This window comes from Pelobates fuscus, chromosome 8 (genome assembly GCF_036172605.1).
Source record: "Pelobates fuscus isolate aPelFus1 chromosome 8, aPelFus1.pri, whole genome shotgun sequence".
NCBI lineage: Eukaryota > Metazoa > Chordata > Amphibia > Anura > Pelobatidae > Pelobates > Pelobates fuscus.
In genome coordinates this window covers 145637264-145657162 of record NC_086324.1, presented here as the reverse complement: position 1 = coordinate 145657162, position 19899 = coordinate 145637264, and the positions used below count along the sequence as shown (strand labels likewise).

At 39.2% G+C, this 19899-nt stretch overlaps 1 protein-coding gene across 5 annotated transcripts in view; it reads right to left on the bottom strand.

The window, feature by feature from the left end:
- The window catches only part of SUN1 (Sad1 and UNC84 domain containing 1), a 67431-nt gene that overhangs the window by 3870 nt on the left and 43662 nt on the right, over positions 1 to 19899 (bottom strand). For all 5 annotated transcript variants that reach the window (XM_063430387.1, XM_063430389.1, XM_063430390.1 and 2 more), the window contains 3 exons: positions 16864 to 16979; positions 15606 to 15773; positions 12804 to 12896 (listed from right to left, as the gene is read on the bottom strand). In XM_063430387.1, the coding sequence (XP_063286457.1) occupies positions 12804 to 12896; positions 15606 to 15773; positions 16864 to 16979 (377 nt within the window). The remainder of the gene's footprint in view (positions 1 to 12803; positions 12897 to 15605; positions 15774 to 16863; positions 16980 to 19899) is intronic.

Below are 19899 nucleotides of genomic sequence, written 5' to 3'. Positions count from 1 at the left end.
GTATAGGCTCGAAAGCCTACTACCAATTAAGCATATTAGGTGATGTGCATCTCTGTAATGAGAAGGGGTGTGGTCTAATGACATCAACACCCTATATCAGGTGTGCATAATTATACGGCAACCTCCTTTCCTTTGGCAAAATGGGTCAAAAGAAGAACTTGACAGGCTCAGAAAAGTAAAAAATAGTGAGATATCTTGCAGAGGGACGCAGCACTCTTAAAATTGCAAAGCTTCTGAAGCGTGATCATCGAACAATCAAGCGTTTCATTCAAAATAGTCAACAGGGTCGCAAGAAGCGTGTGGAAAAACCAAGGCGCAAAATAACTGCCCATGAACTGAGAAAAGTCAAGCGTGCAGCTGCCAAGATGCCACTTGCCACCAGTTTGGCCATATTTCAGAGCTGCAACATCACTGGAGTGCCCAAAAGCACAAGGTGTGCAATACTCAGAGACATGGCCAAGGTAAAAAAAAGGCTGAAAGACGACCACCACTGAACAAGACAAAAGCTGAAACGTCAAGACTGGGCCAAGAAATATCTCAAGACTAATTTTTCTAAGGTTTTATGGACTGATGAAATGAGAGTGAGTCTTGATGGGCCAGATGGATGGGCCCGTGGCTGGATTGGTAAAGGGCAGAGAGCTCCAGACGCCAGCAAGGTGGAGGTGGAGTACTGGTTTGGGCTGGTCTCATCAAAGATGAGCTTGTGGGGCCTTTTCGGGTTGAGGATGGAGTCAAGCTCAACTCCCAGTCCTACTGCCAGTTTCTGGAAGACACCTTCTTCAAGCAGTGGTACAGGAATAAGTCTGCATCCTTCAAGAAAAACATGATTTTCATGCAGGACAATGCTCCATCACACGCGTCCAAGTACTCCACAGCGTGGCTGGCAAGAAAGGGTATAAAAAGAAAATCTAATGACATGGCCTCCTTGTTCACCTGATCTGAACCCCAGTGAGAACCTGTGGTCCATCATCAAATGTGAGATTTACAAGGAGGGAAAACAGTACACCTCTCTGAACAGTGTCTGGGAGGCTGTGGTTGCTGCTGCACGCAATGTTGATGGTGAACAGATCAAAACACTGACAGAATCCATGGATGGCAGGCTTTTGAGTGTCCTTGCAAAGAAAGGTGGCTATATTGGTCACTGATTTGTTTTTTGTTATGTTTTTGAATGTCAGAAATGTGTGAATGTTGAGATGTTATATTGGTTTCACTGGTAAAAAAATAAATAATTGAAATGGGTATATATTTGTTTTTTGTTAAGTTGCCTAATAATTATGCACAGTAATAGTCACCTGCACACACAGATATCCCCCTAAAATAGCTCAAACTAAAAAACAAACTAAAAACTACTTCCAAAAGTATTCAGCTTTGATATTAATGAGTTTTTTGGGTTCATTGAGAACATGGTTGTTCAATAATAAAATTAATCCTCAAAAATACAACTTGCCTAATAATTCTGCACTACCTGTATGGAATTTGTATTTATATATGTTTTTGTGTTTAATAATATGTTACTTTAAATTATACTTTTATAAAAAATAGTATTCATTATGAAATAACTCAAATACACGAGTAATTTGTTGAATACATTTGAAACAACCTATTAATGGTTATACAACATTTTTATACAAAGAATATGCTTTACTATATGCCAATATGCAAGATGATTGCTGATAAGCTTTTTTCTCTTTTCAAAAACGCCAATACATATGAGCGTACGATAGTTCCGTGTGAACAATGAGATTACAATAAATCTTGAGTGGAACGTATAGGTCTCCTACGCTGTTGAAACGCACGTACACACATGCGTTAAGGAGTACGTCACGAACTCTGAACACCAACGCGGGGAAAAAAAAGAACTCAAACCGCTGACAGTTACACAGCGGAAAATAACCAACCACATCGGAAGAACACCCACAGAGCCAACAATCAACAGCCAAGGAGTACACCTATATAAGGTGTATGTTGGGGGGGGGGAGAGTAGTTTAGGCGGATTATATGGTTATACTGCATTCTGTAAATGTGTGATTTTACTTAAATATGTATTTAAGTCCCTGAGGAAGTTCCAATGATGGAACGAAACGCATAGGACTTATTCTTGTATTTTATACCTTTTAACATTGGCAAAAAATTGGTCTACCACCTTCCTGATTCCTGTTCCGTTTATACATCTGAAAAACGCTAAAAGAAAAGAGGAAGATCACTCTGCACCCCCCCCCCCCCCCCCCCCCCCACACTGCTACCGGGGGAGGCACCCTACAGACGATTATTATCCTGATATCCTGTGAGTGTATTATATTGGCATGTCATTGTTTTAGAGGATACTACACTGGTATGTGTGTGTCTGTGTCATTTTACACAGCATGGGAAAGTTCTTTGGAATTTTCCTATGTGGTGTAATTTGACTCATAACACTGATTGGTTGATTTACAAAGCATGGGAAAATTCTAAAAAAGGAAGTGGGAAGGTTAGGGCCCCGACCTGCCGCTCATGGGTGGGGGCTGGGGATGATAGGTCTCCCACCCCCCCTTAGTTATTTAGGGCCCCCACCGGACGCTCAGGAGTGGGGCAATAGGTCCCCTCGTTCAGTTTAATAGCCCTCACTCACGGGTGGGGGGACACTAGGGGTTGGTTTGTTTGAACAGTGTGCAGTCACTGGTTGCTCACTGTTTACTAGACATACCCCTACTCGCAGTATAGCGAGTAGGGGTAGAATTTACTAATACGAAGTAATCTTTACTTGGTATTAGTAAATTTGGCTGAAAGACCAATTTAGGTCTTTCAGCTTTTTGTAGATAGCTCCCTGATATCGTGGGAATTCGGGAGTTATCTACTAAGCGGCTGCAAGATGCAGACGCGGCACAAATCGGATCAGAGTTTCATTCATTGGAATGAAATTCCGTTCCGAACAAAGTCCCGAATTGCGTCCTAACACGAATGGAGAAATTGTTCTAATTCTGTTAGGACGAAAGTCTGTAGTTTCGCCTGCGTTGCAAGATCACGGATCAAAGGCGAGAATTGGGTGAAAACTGCTTTTATCACCGGAAACTAAGCACACTTTGCTCCTCAGCTGGTCAGGCGTAGGACACCTCCATAAAACAAAGTAGTCACTACTTTGTCTTATGTTGTAAAGAAAACTAGAGCAGACAGGAAGAAATGAAGAACAGATCCTGACAGAGGGAGAGAAGAGAAATTGATTAAAGAAAGGTAAGCTAGGCATGACCGTGCCCCTTTAAAATGGCATGCAAAACTAAAAAAATAAAATCTTAATTTCTCACATTTTTATATTTTATGCATATTAAATTATGTTTCATAGCTAAATATTTGATGTTTAATGAAAGCCCTGTTTCTCCTGAATAAAATTATATATAACAAGTGTGGGTGCACTTAATATGAAAAAGATGAATTACGGTTGAACAGACAGATTCCAAGTTTTGTTTACGTTTTATTTTGATCAAAACTTGTACATTTGGATCAGTTATTAAGGGGTTAAAACCGTTTTAAGCATTTAACACCAGATAGGGTCCCTTGCTTCCTATAGCCCTGTCCTCACTGGATGTGTGGGCAATACTGATCTACACTTGAATTGGCACTTTGATAGGCTGAAAGTGGTCAGACACTTAACCAATCACAGCCAACCATTACAGATTATGCCAATGCTTCATTAGCTAGAGCAGCACAGGAGGGATGAGGTGCTGGGAACTCTGGAACCACATTGAAACATTAAAAATGTAACCCTGAATGGAATGATGGCGCCAGGGTACTCCAGACACTATAGCCTCTTTAACGAGATATAGCAGTTACCATGCCTACAGTGACATGTGAGCATACCACATATCAAATGATAACAGAAACAAAAATACAACCGTATCCAGTGCTCCAAAGAAACAGTTTTACAAGCTGCCACTGAATGACTGCACCCATTTTCTTCCTCCTGTAACCAGTAGGACCCAATATGATGTAGCTTTCATGTTATTAGCTTCAAAGATGAAAAATGACAGTCGTTAACACTGCACTATTTTGTTAATAACCAACCCCAGCAAATTGTTTATTTGCAAATTAGAGGCATTGCCAGCTGTATATATTTTCAAAGGCAGAAACCATACTCCAGTGTCTATAAACAATGTCATATTAAAATAACAAAAATGCTCATTGAGTGCCAACATTTACAGCAGAGCATCATGATTCCAGGTTTCAGAAGGATTCTCAAGAGATCTGATGTTTCTACCAAGTTACATCAGAATGCACTGAGAGCTACTGGGTGTAGCTGTCTCACAGCAAATTAGCAGCTGTATATTTAGCTGCAGAACCGAGTCCTACGCATAAAGCAAGTTTGAAGGTAGATGCTTTTAGTAGGAGTATATTAAAAAATTGCATTCACAGAAATTTAAACAAATACAAATCTTGGTGGCTGCAAACACCTATTCGTATTTATATAGCGCCAACCTATTCTGCAGTGCTTTACATTATAAACGGAGGAAATTTAACAATGAGGCAATTACAGAATGTTACAGGAACAATAGATTGATGAGGACCTTGCTCAAACAGGCTTACAGTCTAGAGACGGTGGGGTGTTAAAAATACAATAAAAGAGGGCAGATGGAGATCGCAACTAAGCAACAGGGTGTGAAAATAGCAGAAGGGGAATGAATGTGACAGTGGAGTGTGGCCCTTTAAGAGAGCAAGAAACATGTTTGTAAAATAAAAGTTACTTTGGGAACCAACAAGCTCTTCTGAAGAGGTGATGTTTAAGAGACTTCTTAAATGATGGAAGGCTAGAGGAAAAGTCTGAAGGAAGTAAGCAGGCTGTTTCAATAGAGTGGAGCCACCCGTAAGTAGTTCTGCAAGCACGAGTTAGCAGTAAGGGTGCGAGCAGCTAGCAGGAGAAGGTCACCAGAACAGCATACTTACCAATTAAGAAAAGTAGCGAGAGGTAGAGTTGTTTAACCCCTTAAGGACCGGACTTTTTTTGCGATGTTGTACATTTGCGACCAGGCATCTTTTTACACTTTTGTGGTGTTTGTGTTTAGCTCTAATTGTCCGCTCTGTCATTTACTGTTCCCATACAAATTATATATTGGTTTTTTTTCAGGACAAAATGGGCTTTCTTTACATTCCATTATTTATATAATCTCATGTAATTTAATTTTTTTAAAATGAAAAAATATGATGAAAAATTGAAAAAAATACATGTTTTTTGACTTTTATGTGAAAAATCTTTTACTCATCTACAAAAGCGAATGAAAAAAACTGCTAAATAGATTCAAAATTTTGTCCTGAGTTTAAAAATACCCAGTGTTTACATGCTTTTTGCTATTTTTTTGCATGTTATAGGGCTATAAGTACAAGTAGGATATTGCGGTTTCAAAACATACATTTTTAAAATGTATCAATAGTGACATTGTAACACTATTATCTGTCATAAATCTCTGAATAACATCCCACATGTACATATTTTTTTTAAAGTAGACAACCCAGGGTATTCAATATGGGGTATGTCCAGACTTTTTTAGTAGCCAGTTAGTCGCAAACACTGGCCAAAGTTAGCGTTCATATTTGTTTGTGTGTGAAAAAAGTAAAAAACTAAATTGAACGCTAATTTTGGCCAGTGTTTGTGACTAAGTGGTTACTAAAAAAGACTGGACATACCCCATTTGCAATACCTTGGGTTGTCTTCTTTTGCAAATGGTATGCCATCATGGGGGTAATTCTCATTCCTGGGCTACCATACGCTCTCAAAGGCACGTAACCAACCTGGCCATTTTCAATGTAAAAATATTTGACCCATATATTTGACCCTGTAACTTTCAAAAACGCTATAAAACCTGTACATGGGGGGTACTGTTATACTCAGGAGACTTTGCTGAACACAAATATTAGTGTTTCAAAACTGGAAAATGTATCACAACAATTATATCATCAGTAAAAGTGCTGTTTGTGTGGGAAAAATGCAAAAAACATAAATTTTACTTACCGTAAATTTATTTTTCCTGAAGATTAGAGGCAGTGCTTATACCAATGGGATTTCATCTAGAGGGATAAAAAACAGGCAGGCAAAAACTTTTCAAGGACCTCCCCCAATTAACCTTCGGCCTTATAAATAGCTTCCTGTCCAAGACATCCCCAGAAAATACAAAAGCCGACCAACCGTACTACTCAGACTATGAACAAATATGGGGGGGAAGTAGCACTGCCTCTAATCTTCAGGAAAAAGAAATTTACGGTAAGTAAAATTTATGTTTTTCCTTTCAGATTAGAGGCAGTGCTTATACCAATGGGATATACTAAAGCAATCCCTTAGGGCGGGACTCAAGTCTTACTGCAAAAAAATTTGCAACCAAAGTTGCATCTACCAAGAACAACAGACCAAAGTGAGTGAAGAAAACACCTCGTGGCTGTTATGAGAACGAGAGAACGACAGCAGAAAACCTCAGGCAACCGATCTGAACAAAACTGATCGAAGGAGCTTCAAAAGGTGTTAGATGAGAAAACTCTAACGAAGGCAGACATTTAAGGCAACGTAGACGAAAACTAAACACCCAGGCAGTGGAAATAGACTTCCAAGACCCTAGAACGCTGTTGGGAAAAGTTAGAAAAACAGTGTTAGATGGAAGATAGAGAAAAATTAACGAATCCCATTTAACTCCACTTCTCCTGCCGAAAACAGAAACTTGAAGTCCTTTAATCCTTTGGGCAACTACCCCCAAAGACCTAGACTGAAGACTCCAATCAGCAGAGTAACAAACCCCAAAAGAAGATCCCTTGCGGAAAAGATCCCCTGAAGACAGGAACAAACCACAAAGAGCCTAGCAGATACTGGTGATCTGGAGACCAACCTCTGAAAATCAACTGATAACCGAACTTCGACCTTGAGGGACTCTGGCTTTAAACCATACGCAAAGCCCAGTGAAAACTTTGAAGCGGACTCCTGTTTTTCTAAGGACCAATATCTTAAAAAACAACACCTTCCATCTTGGAATACATTTTGGAACAAGATCCATTTATAGTAAAAGAACTTGTCAATAATATCCTGAGACACAACCTTATCCTTCAGTATCTGGTATACATAAACCAGGTAGTCAGATTGAATTACAACAATTTTGAGAAGCGGTAACCTTGAGAATTCCAGGATGACTATTAACCGTTACGGTCCCCAAACATACCTGTGGAACATTTTAGATGAATGGTGAAACAGCTACTTGCCACCAAGGGAGGAAGACTATCATTCTCACCTTTCTCATCCTACAGGATCTTGGGGAATAGGGAACCAGGAAGAAACTATAGGTTAGACTGGAAGACACAAAAAAGAAAAGGAAACCAAAGCATACAGCTCTGTCCAAGCTTGTCCAACGAAACACTTCATGCTGTTTGATCTAGAAGTCCCAGTTCCATAACTGGGAAATCAAATTCTTACCATCGTAAGAGTGAAGATTAAGGAGTCTGAACCCATCTGCTTGGTATTAACTGTTGACTACTTAATGATACCGCTAAACAGAGGAATATAAAGTTCAATGCATAAGTGAACAGATCTAAGAAAAACTAATCCAAGCAAATCCAGGAACAAAATGAAAACAAGAATATACTGGCGCTTTATCTGAACTTAATTTCCACAAAATATACTGTGATAGACTTTATAATAGCTGCTGTATCACCATGTGTAATCTTTCCTCATACACTACTCATAGACTCAAACATAACAAAAGGTGTAGCGCTACATACAATTTGAAATATATTCAAACTCTTTAGTTGTCGTTCCCAAACAAAATTCACTGGATCAATTAATTATATTACTGAGCTTATGGCCAAGCTCAGGGATATACGCTTTCAGGTCTGTAAAGGCGACCTTTCCCCTTCTTGTATCCGAAAGACGTATCTCACGCTGTGGCTAGAGCTCAAGCAGAAATATATATGGTGCAATATAGTTTGAAATCCGTATTAATTTGAAAAATATATGTCATATACTCACACGTGTGGAGCCACTCTTATAGGCTCTCTAACAGCGCGTTGTGTAGTTAAGGACTACACACCTATGGAGCAGGAACCAATAGCCCAATATAAAAAAATCTAAATTTTATCAAGGGATTTTAAGTTTTAAAATTCTAATGGCCAATTAGAATATATAAAAACATTTATACTCCAAAAAAAAAAAAAACAAACAATTAAATAAAAAATATATACAAAAGGGCATAAAGGAACCAGATTTTTCAAACAGATGACCTTGTATGTACATAATTGCTAACGAATGTGGAACTATCTTAACAGATCCGGATAAGAAAATACCTGGTCTTTATCTGAAAGGCAAAGAGCTATCCAGCTAGCCTTCAATCCTATGTAGTCGGATAAGATTTTACAAATTATCTCAGCTAAATTCCCTTTCAACAAATTTATGGATGGCAAAATTTTACATAGTGAGAGCATCTCAAGCGGCAATTGCCATAAGCATATTCTTAAAAACTGAAAAATGCAGATAAACCTATGCAGAAAACCAACTCCGTCATATCGTATCTATTTGCAGGGAACAAATTGAAACTGGTGGAATTTACTTACGGCACCTGAGGTTCCTAGTTAGTCTCCCATACAAGTACTAACCAGGCCCAAGACTGTATGGCTACTGAGATCTGACCAAATCAGGCATTTACAGACAGGTATGGTCGTAGACTACACCATGATCCATAGGTTTGCAGTCGTACTAGAAATTTTCTTCAAACCCAGAAACATGAGGAAGAAATAAATTCTTAAGAAGACTAGTTCATACAGGTTACCATCTTTAAAGGCGGAAGCGAGACTGAGTACATAGATATCCAGTCAGAAGAAGACAATACCCCTGATTAACACAGTAAAGGAATTTAAGCATGTGTGGGATAGGCATAAGGCTATCCTAACTATAAGATAAAGCCAGAGACTAATGAAAGTATCTAGAAAACTGGGCAGACTAGATAGGCCGAATGGATCTCATCTGCCGTCACATTCTATGTTTCTATCCAGGCTTTCCTCAGCCATAATTGGGAAACAGAGGCTCGAACAGAACAAATATCTGCAAACCGTACTACAACCTGTTTGATGCAGGCTCTGCAGGAATCAATAGCAGAAGAAGTACTTTAAATTTGGAATACCAAATAGCCTTACCTGCTATAGGCTTTCCTTAGCCACATTTGGGAAGCAGAGGCCAGAGCAGACAGAATATCTGCAACTGAATTTACAAAACCTGTTTGATGCAAACTCTGCTGGAATCAATATCAGAAGTAATTCTTAAATTGCAATTCCAACCAACAGCCTTACCTGATAGAGGCTTTCCTTAGCCGTATTTGGGGAGCAGAGGCTTTCCTTAGCCGTATTTGGGGAGCAGAGGCTAGAGCAGATAGAATAGCAGCAACTGCATTACAAAACCTGTTTGATGCAGACTCCGCTGGAATCAATATCGGAAGTAATTCTTAAAATTGCAATTCCAACCAGCAGCCTTACCAGATAGAGGCTTTCCTTAGCCGTATTTGGGGAGCAGAGGCTAGAGCAGATAGAATAGCTGCAACTGAATTACAAAACCTGTTTGTTGCAAACCCTGCAGTAACCAAAATTAGGAAGCCTTTACTTGAATTTCCCATTCCAACAGTCATATAGCTGAAACCTATTAAACTTGAAATTGAAGAAAAAAACATAAAATGTGCAACCATGGAGTGAAGCACAGAAAAAGTTCTGCCTCAGCTGAAAAACAGACTGCCTTGTAGAAACTGATATCAGGTGAAACTCGTTGAGGTGGAGAGAATGCTAATTGCACAGAGCTTTGTCTATTGCTAAAACCTACTGCATGTTTAACCCCATAAGGACCTATGACATGTTTGACATGTCAAGATTCCCTTTTATTCCAGCAATTTGGTCCTTAAGGGGTTAAGCAAATAAATACTGTAGCTAGGATTCTGGCATTTAAAGAATCCATCTGCTAGAACAGAAATTAATTTAACCAGATTTTAAATATCAGCCTCCTAAGCATAACCTAGTGAGGATAATCCTCTAATAGTCATACGGGTCCTGCTCTTGTGAATGTATACCACTTCACTTTAATTGCTGACCCTGTTGCAGCAATTAGTGATTATTGAAACCCACAATAACTAATCACCGAGCAGCAGCTAATTTTAACCAGAAAGGAAACTTAAAGTTTCCCTATAGACTAATGTAAAAAATATCTGCTTTATATCCTTTATAGTATTTACTCAAAGAAATCTATTTGGACCCAATCTACTTAGTGCTTACCCCTGCAAAGCGCTATAAGATTGAAGACTTTAGTAATAATCCATAACCCTTTAAGGACACCTGACATGTATGACATATGATTCCCCTTTTATTCCAGAAGTTTGGACCTTAAGGGGTTAAAAGAAGAGGAGTTAAAAACTCTCCTACTTAGAAACATTATCTACCTTACAACACAGATAATTAACTTATTCAGGCTAGAGTCATTTAAGATAAAGCAAAAAGTCATACCTTAAATGTCCTCAGAGTGTGTTGGAGGTTGGTGAGAACACACTTGCAACCAATTCTGAGTGCACCTGGCAAACAGTTAATTGCTGCTGGGTAAACAGCCTCTCTAAGTCCTGGAAACCAATATCTTGACCCCGGAGAGAAAAAACAGATATTGGCGCCTGAATTTTAAAATCACATTACGCATGTCCTGCATTTCGCGATTCCACGGTGGAAATAAACATAACCTGTACGAGTGTTCCACCGCCAGGACTACCCAGCCAGTGCCAAAAAGCGCACCATCGTCTGCCCGGCACCTGGCTCGGTATAGACGGAAATAATACGACCCGGGGGCTACAGCCATCTGGAGTGTTAACCCTGGCTGATCTCTGAAAAATGTATTTGAAAGAAGTAGAGCCTACAAAGCCTCAGCCCTCTCACCATACTTCTAAGGAGAAACCTGACCTGACATCCTCCCCTGCCGGAGGCAGGCAAAGAACTGGGGATGTCTTGGACAGGAAGATATTTATAAGGCCGAAGGTTAATTGGGGGAGGTCCTTGAAAAGTTTTTGCCTGCCTGTTTTTTATCCCTCTAGATGAAATCCCATTGGTATAAGCACTGCCTCTAATCTGAAAGGAAAAAAGTCACTTTCACTGACAATATCATCGCTGTGATATGTTTTACTGTTTTGAATCACTAATATTTGTGTTCAGCGAAGTCTCCCGAGTAAAACAGTACCCCCCCATGTACAGGTTTTAGGGTGTCGTAGAACGTTACAGGGTAAAATACAGTGATAGCAAATTAAATTCTCTGAACTTTCGGCCTGGGTTGGCAGGCAGGTCCCTTAAATTGCAATCAATAAAATAACTTCATTATGTAAAAATATTACATAAATACGCACGTAGAATTTAAATATATATGCATATTTATATATTTGAAGTCTACGTGTATATTTATATCATTATTTATGTAATTTTTAATATGGACATATGAATAGTTCGTATTCTTTTTATTTATTTATATATACATAGATATATATCCAATTTCATTCTAAGTATTTTGATATATATATATATTAATATCAAAATACAGTTAGAATAAAATTTCGTATAGATATAATTTTTTTTTAATTTTTTATTATTATTTTAATTTTTTTTATTTAATTAAATTTACTTATTATTTGTATTTTATAATAATATATATATACAATATATATAGTTATTATATATATTATATATATATACACGTGTGTAATTTAATTATAAGTGTATTTTTATATTAATATATGTACATATTAATATAAAAATACACTTAGCATGACATTATATATATGATATAAAGACATATATTATATAGGTATAATATATGTCTATATATCATATATATATACACATATATAATAATATATTTTTTTTATTAACTTTAACTTTAAATTTTTTTCTGATTTTACACATGCAGGGAGACTGCCTGTCAGCACAGACAGTCCCCCTGCAGGCAGACACATGGACACCTATTGTGACCATGTGGTCGCCCTGTTGGGCGATCACATGGCCACAGGGGTCCTAATTCGCCATGGGGAGACTGTCTGGGCTGCAGGCAGTCTCCCCACAACGGGAGCACCGCCGATCACTGCCGGGGGAACGACGGCGATCGGGTAAGTACATTTTAAATTAAGGACGGTTCAGGACCGTCGTCGGTCGGCAATGGGAAAATGCCGATGACGGTCCTGAACCGTACCGCGTCCTTAAGGGGTTAAAGCTTTGTCGGTAAGGGTTAGTATTTTGAATTGATTACTATAGGATACAGGAGGACAGTGTAAGGATTGACAGAGAAGGGAGGTGTGTTTCCCTGCTTGAGCACAGATCACATGGACAGAAACCGAAACTCGCCTATGAAAGAGCAGGTTTGAGGCTAACAAGTTCTGTATGCCTGATATTCAGGCCTAGAATTTCACATACCTGATCAGACATATCAAAACATTATGCAGATCCACACAAAACAGATCAGCAGATAATCTACCACCGAAAAAATATATAATCTGTGGTTTCAACTCTTGTGTATTTAAAGATAGATATTCTAGTAAGATGTTGGATCGATCTAAGTACAATCACCCATAATGATTACCTGCTCTTTCAATGGTTAGTAAATCCATAATGATGGATGCTGTTAAATGATAATCTGCACTCAGATCCATTCACTACAGACTGTCAAGCAAGAATGTTACCAATTACCTGCTCTACTTTAAAATCTGATCACACTAAAGCCTAAAGTATGTGCAATTACATAAGTAATGTGTGCCAAGTTTAGTTACATTAAAGCATATTGCTTCTTGACAATAGAAAAATAAATTTACCGTCAATTTGAACATTTGCAGTGGTTCTCCTTCTTGATCATACGTTGAATGGACCAAGAGAGTGCCATTTTCCTGATACTCATCTTCTAAGCCCTGTGAAATTAAATGACAAGACACGAAGATCAATGTCAAGTGAAAATATAGTTGTGCACAGTGCTTTGCCAGAAACAAAAAAAAAAAACTTTCAATCAAAGATCAGCATCTTATCAAAAAGAGAGGAAAAAAAAAGTAGTAGGAGAGCATCTGGCTTTGTTAGCGCTTTACCTGTAAGTGTTATAAAAGCATATAGTTAAAGGAATACGCCAAGCGCCACAACCATTAGAGTCCGATATAGTGTTTGCGATGCCAGGAGTACTCTGGTGCCCCCAGGTCTTAGTTAACAGAAGCTTCCAAGCAGGTCTCTGTCAGATGTAGTGGAGGCAGAGAGTGGTGCCTGGCGGAACCCAGGTAAAACAAAACCTCAAACTGTTTTAAAAGTATGTTTCAACAACTTACAACTGCCTGGACACCTAGGTATTCCTGGCAACATATACAGCACAGTGTAGTGGTTATGGTGCTTGGAGTGTTCCTTGAAAGGGTTCGGTCAGGACAAATACAACTTAATCTTAAATGACAGAGAATCAAATTTAATCTGTATATTGTGCTAGCAAAATAACTAGCAAATGTCTAGATTCCTTTAAAATCAGAGATTAATCCCTGGTTACACCCAGCCATAAAAGAGTTTTAAAACCCTTTAAACACTTACCTGATCCAGGTCTTAGGTACCTGGTACTGGGTCGGTTCCTCTTTTGTCAGCGGAGGGAGGGGGGGGCCGGGTGCCTATAGTGTCCCTTTAAGGCCAAAATAGGGAAACTGGAAAAATTCAGCAAGTCAGCTAAGCATTCAATTGGATACTCTTGCAGTTAAAGGGACACTATAGTCACCTGAACAACTTTAGCTTAATGAAGCAGTTTTGGTGTATAGAACATGCCCCTGCAGCCTCACTGCTCAATTCTCTGCCATTTAGGAGTTAAATCCCTTTGTTTATGAACCCTAGTCACACCTCCCTGCATGTGACTTGCACAGCCTTCCATAAACACTTCCTGTAAAGAGAGCCCTATTTAGACTTTCTTTATTGCAAGTTCTGTTTAATTTTCTTATCCCCTGCTATGTTAATAGCTTGCTAGACCCTGCAAGAGCCTCCTGTATGTGATTAAAGTTCAATTTAGAGATTGAGATACAATTATTTAAGGTAAATTACATCTGTTTGAAAGTGAAACCAGTTTTGTTTTTCATGCAGGCTCTGTCAATCATAGCCAGGGGAGGTGTGGCTATGGCTGCATAAACAAAGTGATTTAACTCCTAAATGACAGTGAATTGAGCAGTAACATTGCAGGAGAATGATCTATACACTAAAACTGCTTTATTTAGTTTATTTAGGTGACTATGGTGTTCATTTAATTTAAAATCCACTTTGAATACTCCCTTTAGTGAATAATCCTACTAGTGTTGGGGACATTTAATCTTTATGGGAACCAAGTTTTTTCCCAAACAGGGTTATACAGGAGAACTGTGTCCCACAGCAAGTGTTAATACCCACTAAAACACGATTGTCTCAGTAGGAGACAGAGGTACAGGAAATAAAATGAATATGAGCTTTTTTTTATAGTATAAAGGACGAAAAACTTACTCCATCGCATGACAAATTCACTTAAAGGGACACTCCAGGCACCCAGACAACTTCTGCCTATTGGATTGGTCTGGGTGCCAACCCCCACCACCCTTAACCCTGCAAGTGTAATTATTGCAGTTTTTCTAAACTGCAATAATTACATTCCAAGGTTAAGACCTCCTCTAGTAGCTGTCTTTTATAGTCACTAGAGGGACGTCAAGGTTCTTCGAACACGAAAAGTGTTTTAAACTATGCTGGACATTCTCACGCTATGCATGAGGACCTCCAGCGTCGCCAGAATCCCCATAGAAAAACATTGAATAATGCTTTCCTTTGGGGAGGTGTAATGAGCGCGGCCATTGCCACTCATGCACATTAGGTCTCCCCTGCCGGCTGACGTCGGCGGGGGAGCCTGACCCAGCAACATGGGGATGGGAGGGAGAGGGGCACTGCAGTGCCAGGAAAAATTGATATGTCCCTTTAAGGCACTTAAACGCAAAACAAAAAAAGTTTGAAAAATATGTTGATAATGTAGAGGCGAGTATAAAAATATATATTTTATCACTTTTGACAAGTTTCATCAACTTTAACAGTCTTAGCCAGGCTAGCATTATCAATTTCACCCATATTTGACAAAATAGCCTTTCAAAGCTATCCAAATATAGTCAAACTTAAAGGACCACTTTAGGCACCCAGACCACTTCATGAAGTGGTCTGGGTGTCAGGTCCCGCTAGTTTTTTATGTTTACACTGCAGGGTTAATGTTTACTTCCGCAATTTACACGGAGTAAATCGCACTTATTTGACGCTTGACGAGATCACCAGTGCCAAGAGAGCCCAGCACTGGATTAAGGAAAGCAAATAAATTGTTAATTAGCAATTTATTCGCCGTGGCACAGGGCCCTGGTCACCTATACTATATTTGTATTCCTAACACTATAGTGTTCCTTTAATTCTGCCAATGCCACAGTGCACTCCAAAGGTCACACTGCATGAAATAGAAGACCAGTATGTGGTAGCAACAAAGCCAGTGCAATGGAATATTCAATTTATGTCATATTTAGAGCGTCATTTATCTACGACGCATTGTATTATTTGCAAGTGTTTATAGAAAATGAACAACCAGCTTAAAATAAAAGGCTACCACTTACATATACAGCAAAATCTTTTGGAGCACTTGTGATGTTGCCAGTTGGTGAGAGTGATCGTGGTATGTGTTCCAATGAGAAAGACGTTGGGTAGATCTTCATTGACAGTCTAACAACAAGGTAGCCTTGAGCTCCTTTAAATGCCCAACAGTTTCCTGGATACATATCAGGCTAAAAAGGAAAATATAAAGGATATAAAGATGACAGTATTCAATATTTTAAGATGAATTGTCATTACCTGGTTTTCTGCACGCATAGAGAACTAAAATATGTTTGTATGGGATCATGTAAATAATGCAGGAAAACACATGCACTCAGGTGTCACTAAAACTAAATGCCCATGTGTTCAGGAGTGAGCCAGGAGCATTATCAGGTGCTGTGAACACCTCACTCACAATAGCTGGACTACTTTTGCTGCACCCCTTACCACAGTAAACATTTCAGTAGTATTTACTGCAGATAGGGAAGCTGTCACTATAATGAAAAGGATACATCTCCTTTAATCACAGTTTATGTAAGCAAAGTGATATATCCTGTGCCTAGATACAGGGAACACAAACATTATAAAAATACACACACACACAATCATAATTTTATTCCCAAGAGTCCATGAGATGTAGGCAAATTCTAACAGACCCAATACTCTGTCACATCTGCACTTATAATACAAGAAATATATGGTGGTTCATGATTGACCAGGTTCATATTGAGATACTGATTTTTCCACCTGCTTTTCATGGAACTTATTAAGTTGGAGTATTTTAGGTACAAGATGCAAAATGAGTGGTCTATTAGGAAGAAATGGTCCAGTGCATACAGAAACACAACCTAAACACATGTGGTAGGTCATGTAAATGTGTACATTTGCATTTAATCAGTCTGTTCCTTCTCTGTGCATCTCCAAAACTAAAGCAACATTCCTAAGAGCCACTTAAAAATGCATACAATACATTTTAAAAAGTGGTCAATAAGCACTTCATATAGTTGCAATGTGGATCTCTATAATACCCATGTCTGCTTACTACATCTGAACCACTTGTATATGATATTCTAATACCTATGTTAACCCACCCAGCACAGGGTTTAACAACATCTACTACCCCTAGGTGTTTCCAAATTTGTTGGTTTCGGTGTAAAATACTACATAAAAGAAAAGATTTAAGTACACAAAAAACTCCAAACCCCCATAATAAATAAAACTACAATGTTGCCAATTGACATCACAACGCTCAGTGTAATTCCTATTGGTTATTAGTCTCACCTGTATGACCACTCTGGGGGATTGCGAAAAATACCATAATGGAATTCCAAAGAGACTCAATAGTGCCGTTTTTGTTCCATAGGTCTCTGAACAACGCGTGCCCAATATGCTCCCTCCTAAAGAAGAAAAAAAAAGACAAATTGTACATTGTGAAGAGCAGAACAATTTTCTCATTCAACATATAATAGGGTACCGATCATAATTATTGGGGAGTGTTGGGTTTTCTGAGAGTTATGCCAGGCAACACTGCACAACTTTTAGTGGCATTGCATTTCTTCTGGGATTGAAAGCATTTGACTTCACCTTGTTATGTGTCTTCGCTGATCATATACAAGACCGTCCTATCTGGGGCATCAAAATGCCTTGAGGATGGGTGTGCCCGATTTTACCAAAACGGACACTTTTTTTTGAGTTTTTTGGGGGTTTTTTTTTTACTTTAAAAACTTACATTTAACTGCACATTTTCAGGTATAGCTACCTGACAAACATCTTTAAGAGTAAGAACATGTTCATGTCTTACTACTTATTCTTAATGTATCCAGTCTGGTTTCCTGCATCTGTGCTACCTGTTCTATACCGTAGTGGTGACTGAGTAATGGCATTTTCAGTTAATCTCTCCATATCTGAATTCTGTTAACTAGAAGCACACTGGAAATGTTTACCCATATCGCTTCTAGTGTGCCATAGCTCATATTACATACCTGTAACAAAATCTTTAATTCAAAGAAATGTCCAACACACAATACTTCCCTTACTTTATCATGTGTAAATAGGACAAAAATGTAGAATGTATTCTCTAGAATACCTGGATGACTACATGTCACTTTTACGCACACCCTATAGGCTCCATTTTTTTTGAGCCAATAACAAAGCTGCAACTACAAAAAGCATTAAGAAAAAAAATACTTCAATGCACAACCATTTCATTTAGATTATCACTTTTGCATTTCACACGCTTATTGTTATTTAAATTATTTAACATTACCTGCTCATTTACTAAATACTACTGTGCATTATGTTTTTCCTTATTCAGAGCCTGGAAGTTCAGCAGTTTTCTAACAATGGTTACAAATCCATTTAATAAAGACTTCTACAGCCAACTATTGTACACCACTGCGCAATATGCTCCTACAACAGGGCTTGGCAAATTTGCTTTGAATCTTGGAGCCAGGTTTTTCAATGTAAAAAATACAATGCTTAAAAGGAAACAATAACCAGAAACACTACAGCTTAATATAGTTGTGGAGGTGTCTATAGCCTGTCCCTGTTCACTTTTTAACATAAAAAACAATACCTAGTAGCACTTCTAGCGACAGTCACTCAGGCGGGCTCTAGAGGTACATCCAAAATGACATTCCGGCTCCAGTCATCACTGGATGGCGCGCGAGGAAGAAGAGCAGGGAGCTCTCTTGCCGCCAGCCTTAGCCCTCCATAAGCTGCTAGTTTGCCCACTCATGCTCTCCTTGAGCGAGCAGGCTGACCACCCACCTCCATTCACAGGCAGCTGGTAATCACAGGGGCAGAAAAGACTTACAAATCCCAGGTGGCAGGACAAAAATCCTAGTAGCCATGGTGATCTGGGACATGTCGCGTCCTGTCCTATAACAAAGAATTTTAACAGGTTTCTCAATGACTTGCACACCCCATCTTTACCTAGATCTGCCCAGAACCAATCCCTATGTACAAAATGTAATTGGGCTTACTAGAATTATATCCCTTAAGATGAAGCCATATATTTTCTTCTTGTATCCTGCATCTAGAGATGAATCAGAATATAACTCACCATGTGCTACGGATGCAGAGTACACTATTACTTAAAGGGACATTGTAGGTATCCAGACCACTTAATCTCATTAAAGTGGCACAGGTGCAGTGTCCTTGTCCGAAATAATCCTGTAATGTAAAACATTGCAGTTGACACCTACATCACCAAGGGCCGAAGGCCCATGTGGCAGACAAGATGGAGACATACGAGCCTTACTCTGTCTCCTCTGCCCACGCTAGCAACACGCTTGGCAAGCTCGAGCATATCTTCACAGCCTCTCATAGTCACATCTCAGAGAGGAAAACAGCTTGAATATTATCTGACCTGCCGGAGTAAACCTATGGCAGCATTTCCAATCCCACGTTGCTCTGATGCGATGAGACCTAAATCTATGCCATATCCTAGTCCCAGTCCACCTGCGCTGTTAGGCCGCAGCCTTACGTTCGAGTTTCAGTGATCTCTGGTCTGGGGCTGCATGAAAGCGTCGCTCCGAGGTCATGAATGTGTATATGGCAGAAGTGTTACCTTTACCAGCTTGGTGAGCGCACACTGAATTTCTGAAGCTGAACCGTGGCGGAGCAGCAAGAGAACCTTCATTCCAAGCGGTGGATGGCTGGAGATCCTTTGAGTGGTTGCATATAGGACAATTGGCTCAGACAAAATATTCGTCCGTTTGAGAAACTACAGTGTTTACATTCCAGTACTAAGACTGTCACTAGTGCCTGTCTACCAAACGGTCACTGGAGCAGCTTCTTGGAGATTTCCGGAGTTTGCATGAGGACATCAGCGTCAGAAAAACCCATAAGAAGGCATAGCGGCAGTGCTTTTCTACGGCTAAGGTCTAATGCGTGTGCGGCGCTGACCGCACATGAGCATTAGGTCCAACATCGGATGATGTCGGAATGCGTCCCAGCGCCAAGGGGCCAAGGGACATCAGTGCTGAAATTGTGTAAGCTATTAAAGGCTTTAACCCATTATGTGCTGGGGGGGGCCAGAGGAAGGGACCAGAGGGCACTATACTGTTAGGAATACAACTTTGCTTTATTAACACTTTTTTCCATTAACACCCACTAGTTTCACTTTAGATAGGTCTAATGACAAATTATTTTAAAATCCACATCTTGTTTTCTTTAAGATCGCGTGTCAGGAGTATGGGGATTCATTTCAGCAGCACCTTATGAAAATGTGAGCTTAGGCAGGTGCAGTTCTTTTGTAGGATTATTGTTCTAGTAGCAAAGGACAATACATACTGAATAACAAAGGCATATGGA